Genomic DNA, 8661 nt, shown 5'->3' with positions numbered 1-8661 from the left:
ATGATCGTTTATAACATAATCTTATTGCAATTATTACATTTTAGACTAATCAGTTACCATACCAAGCACTGAAAATAAATAATAGAAAAACTATGCGTAATAAATAAAAAAAAATAGATATTAGCGCAGTAATCATGAATGCTTCTTGTAGGTGAGCGATAAAAAGGGGTTTCCATGGCAAATTACACATATGAAAGCTCTGCTCCCAAAGCTCTTTTAAACACACTCACACACACGCACACACACACACACACACACACACACACAGCTATGTTGAATAGGCCTCTTTCCCCTTTAAATCTCCGACATTTTGACAGGACACATTAAGATCTGCCTGCTCAGCATGAACACATCATAAAACTGGACAGGCAATTTCTGTTTTCACCAAATAGCCAGGCTAACTCGTTCTGCATCTTTGATTTTAATACACTAGACACGCAGCTTAGCAGCGAGGGAGGGGAAAAAATATCTGGCTAGGTATATTTTTCGAGTTATGCCCCTCAACTCCCTCAGATCCATTTTTCCGTTTGAATTATCAACTAGAATTTGATTAATATGCAAATTTGAGGCGAAAAGTCCTGTGTAATTCTTTCAGTGGAGAGTAATTAATCAACAGTTAAAGAAAATTAATACATATATCAATTTTGTCAGGGACACGCTTAGTTCAATCGTCCGTAAAATTGAAGTTTGAAGTATTAAGGGGGTCCCACACAAGCCTTATAACTAAAACACAGGAATCCACCCCTATTTAGTGATCAATCAAGCTTTCGCCTCAGGTTAATCTGTTTAATTTTTCACCTCGAATCATACACTGTTATGACATCTAGTTTCGCATCGAGTCGATGAAAGTTGTTTTTTATGGTAACTGCATCTAAGGGAAATCTATCTATCTATCTATCTATCTATCTATCTATCTATCTATCTATCTATCTATCTATCTATCTATCTATCTATCTATCTATCTATCTGAATTTTTTAAAGCGATAGTCATTTTTAATTAAGGCAGAAAGTCGCTGGAATCGCTCCTGTTTTCTAATCAAACAATTAGCCAGGAAAAAAGAAAGAGTTGAGGAGAGAGAGAGAGAGAGAGAGAGAGAGAGAGAGAGAGAGAGAGAGAGAGAGAGACGAAAGGAAGAGGGAGGGTGCAAAACCCCATTGTTTCAGCAGGGACTCATGCATCAAACTTCAATTTTCCGGGCGATTGAATTAGAGATTTTTTTCTCTCTCTCTTGAGCTGAAATACACTTAAGACTTTGGGATTAATTACCACGTTATGCTCTTTCAGATTGTAGTATTACTTATCTTTGCCACATTTGACAACACCTCATAAAATAAGGAACTGAACCCCAGCAGCCCGCTCGCCCCTGATATATCGGCGACCCTTATATATACATTTTACCAACACAATCTGCCTGTGCAAAAGCATGCAGCACGAAGAAAAAGAAAAAAGATAACCGGTTTAACGTGGCCTCTGGTCTGCTTAAAGAGTCCAAAGTGGCTTTGTCAAACCTCTAATTTCCTAAATGTGTGATGTGGGCTAATCAATAAACTAAATGTATCAAGTTAAAATGAAATCACACATAGGCTACTGAAGGTGTGTGGTTGTGTTGCAGCAGAGGCGCATGAGCAGACCGCGCTGAAGACTCTGGCGTCTGCTCATGTTAATGGAGCGGTGACAAATATCACATTGTCCGCATATCAGCTCTGATCCTGCTATTACAGCCGCTTCATGTTGCTTAAAACCGTCTATTCATAGTTGCGACGAAGCTCTTTCATTTTTATGATACTGAGTATTTTGATTGGTTCCAAAACTCGAACAGTGTAAATCACAGATAATATATAAAGTATTTTTTTCACTTGACTACATCAATCGTGATTGTACTTTCATGCATTTAAAATGTACTAGACTACTTGCATTAAATATTAGTGGACTAAATAATAATAATAATAATAATAATAATAATAATAATTTATTATTATTATTGTTGTTGTTTTTGTTATTGTTATTATCATTACTCATACTATTATTACTATTGTTTATTATTATATTATTATTACTTTATTATATTACATTTGATACAACGAAAAAAATTATACACAAAAATAAATAGCAACAAATCGAAAATTTTAAATATAAAATAAATCGACTTTGAATAAATGTTTTTTAAGAATCTGAACAATGATAAAAGTTTTATAAAATATGTAATAATAGCAATAAAAAATTTATAATATAATAACTAAACTTATTTATTATTGTTATTATTATTGGTAGTAGTAGTAGTATTATTATGTAGTGTTATAAAAATAAAGAAAATATGTGAGAACACCTAATCAATAATATCATTAAATGTAAAATAAATATACATCTATTTTATTAAAAATGGATGTGAATATGTAATAATGGTAATCATGAAACACATTTAAATAATTCTAACAATTATGAAATATTACTATATACAAAATATATAATTACATATGTACAAACAATACATTTATACAATAAAAACTTATAAATAACCTCACATAAATGTGTAATAATAAATGGCTTTAACAAAAATAGTGTAATAAAATGCATTTAAACGATGATCTTAAAAAGTAATTATTTTGTAAATAAAATCCGCAATACCCCAAACGAATTTAACAGAATAATTAATATAAAATAGTTATATAACAGTTCTAAACTAATACACAAATAGGCCTACCTTTGTTACGAGCTGAAAAATACGCCCAGATATTTGAAATTAAACAGTAATTAAAATGCATATATATATGCAACAACTAGAAAATAACACAAAAATTAAAAAAGAAAAAAAAGAAAATGAAAAAAATATCTCGGGGGTCATACCCCGTGAGGAATTTAGCTCTAATTCCATCCATAGTGTCACTCCAGCCATATGCTCAGCTTTTGAGATGTAGCCAAAACGTTAACTTTATTATTTTAAGTCAAACACTTAAACAAACAAAGGCAGAAGACAACCTCTTAACAAGACGAGTCAGTATCATTGTAATTCATAGACTTGTTTAAAACAGCCGAGTGAAAAGAAAGAATAGAGGGAACATTAATAGGCCCAGATGCCCTCGCCCCTGTGCGCATTATTGCCTTTGTGAAAACCGAGCGAAACACTTTAAAAAGAGGGCCAGCTCGATCCATCAAATTGTCTGAAAATTGTGAGGAAAATTCAAAAACCATATGGCCTCCAAACGTTTGTGTCCGTTTTGTTCGGTGGGACACGCTTGTCTCCGTATTGAGAGCCGCGGGAGGCAGAGCATGCTTCATTGTAGCTTGTCACATCAGGGGAGGCTGCTCATTTGTCCCCAGTTTTCACGCCTTACGCTAGAAATGACTGCCTCCCTTCGCTTCGCAGGGAAATAGCGTCTTTCAACCGCAGAGAAACGGGCCAAAAACCCTGCGTTTTTGCCCAGCCTTTATGCGCGCATTCATCAATCCAGATTTCTGTTTCTCACACGCATCCATTGTGGATATTGAAACACAAAACATGTTATGCCATTCTGAAAATCAAAAGCGTAAAATGTCCAAACCAATACACACACACGCGCGATGCATGTTTAAAGAGTGTTGGTGCAGGGAATAAAAGTGGGCTACAAACACAAACAAAGCATATTTTTTGTTTGTATTATCTCTATTGCATATTTCGGTAAATAAACTAACGTCAAAATATTAGTGAAAGACGTTTTTATTTCATTTTAAATACATTACATTTTGTACACTTGGTTTAAATGGTTTCCTGGCTTAAAAGGCACTTACAGGCATACAAACCATAAGAAATATATTAAAATGTCACAATCCAGATTTCATCAGACAATCGATTTTTTTTCCTGTGAAAGCTTTTGTAGGAAATGTTCTATAATACACTCTTTTATCAAACGGGTTTAGGCTTAAGTAATAGGGAGCTGCGTGAGTGAATTAAATTTAGGAATATTTTGAGATGAGCTCTGCAGCCATTTTAACTCAAATAATTTGGTGAAACAAAATAAAACATGCATTTAACTTACTCAGAACCGGGTAAAAAAAGTTCTGTGTGGGCAATCGTGCTTCAAGTGTGTGTATGTGTGTGTTATTATCAAGGTACTTATTGCTCTTCAGCTATCTGTTTAAACGAATAGGCTAAATGATTACGATACTGCCACCGCATAAATAGATCTGAAGAAACTGTCTCATGCTTGCGTTGATTTTTTTCCTCCTTTTTAAACTTTGCTTTTAATACAAGTCATTTAATACATTTGGTGCGTTAATGGCACTTTCACCTCCGAGGACCATCTCTGGAAAAAAAGGTATATAAATAATACCGATTCTGTTCAAGACAAAAATCAGTCATCTACATCAATTTCCTCGTCTTCGTCTTCTGAACACTCTTTGCTCGTTGTGTGGTCTGTATATGGCGATGATGGTGACATGTGGAGTTTGTTGGTACCCTCGTGCTCGTGGTTTGATCGTGACGGAGACACGGCTGACGAATCTCCGAGAGTACCGTTCACGCGTTTCTCTAGGTCTGCCAGTTTGGCCATTTTCTCAAAAGGTACATTGCCCACTGCTTTGGCCGACTCCACGTCCGCCTTCATCTCCTCCAGGTCTCTTTTGAGTTTGGCTCGGCGATTCTGGAACCAGGTGATGACTTGAGCATTCGTGAGCCCGAGCTGCTGAGCGATCTGATCCCGATCAGCCGGAGACAGATATTTCTGATAGAGAAATCTCTTCTCCAGTTCGTAGATTTGATGGTTGGTGAAAGCTGTTCTCGACTTTCTCCGCTTTTTAGGGGTATTCCTCTGACCGAAGAGTGTCATGCCGTCTCTCCCTAAAATTAACAAACAAAAATAATGCAGCCACATCAAAACGCAGAACAGCAGAGGCCTGTAAAAATTTAGCACTGCCATAAATGGGAATATTATAATGATTTTTAAATTGTGACGTCTTCGTTGTTTATCAGTGAGCGTTTATAAATGTAGCTTTAGGTCGAAAAAAACATAATAGGCCCGGAAAACGAGTTTTATTTATATTTAGCATTTTATTTCTGCACATAGATATATAACCTATTTTAAACGTTTATTTTAATTGCACATGAACAGAACTAATCAATTTTTATTATTTTTATTTGTTAATTTGGTACATTTTTTTTACATTTCCGCATATTTTAACCATCTATTTTAATTGCACGTGGACACCATTATTTTATTTATGATTATTAATTTATTTGATACATTATCTTTTTTATTCTAACAGGTAAACATTGTTAAACGTATTTTTAATTAAATTAGATAAAATTTATTTTTATGACAATACATATATTTTAGTGGCCTGTTTTCATTTTATATATTTATTTTGCACGAATTAAACATTTCATTCAATGCACGTGCTCATTTAGTTTAATATACATTTATTTGAGCTCCTATTTTATCTATTTAGTTTAATACACATTTATTTGGTATAGCATATACTGATTGTTTAATAATTTTCATTTCATCCTCGGAGATTTATATTATATTATTTAAACATGTATTTTTTATTGCACATGCACATAAGTAATCCCACATTTATACTTTAATCAAATATAACCATTGATTATATAAAACTAAACTAAACTAAAATAAAACTTTAACGAAAAACGAGCGTTTAAACAATGTAAAATAATTATTTAAACATTTGTTTTCCTGTAGCAGTTTTTAACGACTATCGACTAACGTTTTCACGAATATCTAGAATAATTTCTAACATTATCCACCAGCCTGAATACAATTTAAGCACACACCGGGCCTCATGTTTACCTTCTGCCGCTTGTAGGACACTGACTTCCAGTCCTTTGAAGGTTTTGCTGGCGAGCTCCTCCAGGGCGCACAATGGAGATGTCTGGGTGAGCAGCGCACGGTTGGAGAGGGGATGGCCCGTAGACGGATGCTTCTCACCGGAAGAAAGCAGGTGCGCCGTGCCGCAAATTGTGTAATTTCGTTTGACAGACGGCTTGTTCAAAATATCCTCTATGCTGAACGGAGTAAGAGGCTTGTTTGAGTTAGCAGGTGGAGGAAGATGGTCCAACGGACTGCGCCTTCGATCCTCAACCGAGGCGCCTTTCGCGTCTTCTTTGGAGGTCATTTTTAGCTTTGAAAATATGCTACAGTTTTTTTCGATTTAATTTCGAGTGTGTGCACAGCTTGTTTTGAATGAAAAATGCTGCTAAACAAAGAGCAACCTGAATGAGAATGTATCCACAAATCCGTAGAATTAGATGTAGCCGATCAGCAGCATGTTGTTGCTTTTGCCGCAGGGTTGAAGAAGTTTAAGTCTTTCTTTAAAAAAAACCCGTCTGCTGTCCTCAGCTCCTGGATAACAGTTGAGCTTCAGTGAGAAGCAGCCTGACAACCTCTGATGCTTCAGTGGAAACAGTCAGCCTCAAAAGCAGCCAGAATTGACTATTACTAACAAGTTATTCTTGATAGCAAGACAATCAATTACATCCAGTGGCACTTCTCTCTCTCTCTCTCTTTCTCTCTCCCTCTTGCTCTTTGACTATGTTGCAGTCCGATGCAGACTTTAGCAGGAAAGGAGCCCCGTTAATTAGAGGGCATGGCCGGAGGAGGAGCTCAGCCGGATTACAATACTTAACGCTCCCACTCTTTACTACGAATTAATGATTTGTCGATATTCTCTTCGTTCTTATTTACACATTTGTACCACGTTATTTTTACAAACGGGCATTTACATTTTAGGAAAATATTTAAAACAAAATGAAAACCCAGAAACTAGCAAGTCTGAAATGAAATTATTGTTTATAACAAAAACGCGTACTTTCAAAAATAAATGTAAATATTTTTCCGTTTAATACGCTAATTGTGTTTTGGAGTCAGGTAGTATATCATGGCTGATACTTGTGGATAGAATAAAATAAGAGAGTGTGTGTGTGTGTGTGTGTGTGTGCGTGTGTGTGTGTGTGTGTGCGTGTGCGTGTGTGTGTGAGAACGAGTGTGTAATGGATAGAAAGAGAGAGAGGGAGGGAGAAAGAGAGAGAGATCGTCCCCTTCAGCTGCACCAAATCTTCTTTGCCATAATTCAAGCGCAAAGGGCCAGCTCACATCAGCAGTAAGATATTTCATCTCTAAAATTCGCCTGCTGTTCAATCCCCGGTATTTGTGGCATTACGGAAACTATATATTTTTTCCTCGATTTACGCAGAACGGTGGTAAACTTGGATGTGCATAGCATTAGCCTAAAACAACGTAAAGTAATTTAAACTTAATCATAGTTCATATATTTTTATGATATATGATACACATATATGCATAACCGGACGAAATTTATAGCGCGCGTGTATAATTAGTGAATTGATTAAATGGTCTAATGATTGCTTTGCGTTGTTATCGTCGGGCACGAGGCCTCGTTTAAAAGGGCAGAAAAAGGCTGAAGCTCCAGCAGGGACATCGGAAAACAACCGTGTAAGGAGGATAAAGGCTGATCTACTGCACGAGAACAGTGCTTTTTGTTGGTTAGTATAGACTTTAGATCCACTAGAGAAAGTTGGTTTTATTTACGCCTTCATTTAAATCTGTTTATAGAAACAATAACATAAATAAGATAAGATAAAAACGAATCCATGATAATAATTTGTTTTGAACTATCTATATAATTTTCATAATAGTAACAATACAGTGAATTATAATTATTGTTGCAGCGGGTAAGGTTATAAGGCTATACAGCCTAATTTCGTTAAAACAGTATCGTGCTATAAATAACTTTATAGGTTGAAATAAATACCTGTTATAGCAAAAGAAAAGGAAAATAAAGAAAAAAAAAATTGCATTTTGTGTACATTCTTTAAACTAATTTATAATCCACCGAAAATGACAGAAAAGCACTAAAAAGGATACAGAGGCAGGTGGTTCCGCCTGTGTGACATGATCATTTAGTGTTGCCCACAGTGAGCAGAATGCCTGCGTAAGCAGATATGACGCAATGAAATGCCATGGAAGATACCACTGAAGTCATGCAAATACAAAAGTTCAAGATTTAATGGTCCTACACACACTTCCACATTTAAAGACGGCTATAATAATAATAATAAAAACAACAACGATAATAAGGTATAATTTAGATTATATGAATTAATTGCTATATGAATTTGTAATTTAAGAATATAATACAATAATGAGTAATGCTCTAGATTAACATCGGGCACATTTAAAAATGTATATACACTCAAAAAGCGTGATTTAATGTGTAAAAATAACGAACAAATGATATTTTTTAAAAGAAAATAATAATAATAACATTACGTGCATACTGTATTAAACGTACTGGAATTTGACACAGGACTTAAATACTACTGGTTTGATTGCTTCTGTTCATTTAAATAATGGGTCTTCTAAATGATTACATGTAAATAATACACAACTTGCACAGGTTTGTCCCCGCCTGAAAGACAGAATAAATAAATGAAGTCATTCTTCGTTGTCTATGCGGGGTCTGTGAATACTCTGCCTGCGTCTAATGACTCAGAGAGATTTGTCACTTACTCCAGTGAACGTCTGTCTGGACAGTTTTATTCCATAATTTATTCCCCGCTTCCGACTGTGAGAGCTCCGATTTCACAGGCAATATCGGATCTTTTCACTAACTTTTATTCACATGACCTTTCTGGGGATTGTAAATGATCT

General features: G+C 35.2%; 1 protein-coding gene across 1 annotated transcript; it reads right to left on the bottom strand.

Annotated features, from left to right (window-relative positions):
* Positions 1–3043: 3043 nt before the first annotated feature.
* lbx1a (ladybird homeobox 1a) lies at positions 3044–6500 on the bottom strand. Its single transcript, XM_056470993.1, has 2 exons — positions 5782–6500; positions 3044–4814 (listed from the first exon to the last, which is right to left on the bottom strand). Exons 1-2 carry the CDS (start codon positions 6104–6106, stop codon positions 4330–4332), a joined length of 810 nt encoding a protein of 269 aa, XP_056326968.1. The 5' UTR covers positions 6107–6500; the 3' UTR covers positions 3044–4329.
* Positions 6501–8661: the final 2161 nt, after the last annotated feature.

The sequence above is a fragment of the Danio aesculapii genome, chromosome 13 (genome assembly GCF_903798145.1).
Source record: "Danio aesculapii chromosome 13, fDanAes4.1, whole genome shotgun sequence".
NCBI classification, from domain to species: domain Eukaryota; kingdom Metazoa; phylum Chordata; class Actinopteri; order Cypriniformes; family Danionidae; genus Danio; species Danio aesculapii.
The sequence above is the reverse complement of the archived record's forward strand: the minus strand, read 5'-3'. Positions and strand labels throughout refer to the sequence as shown.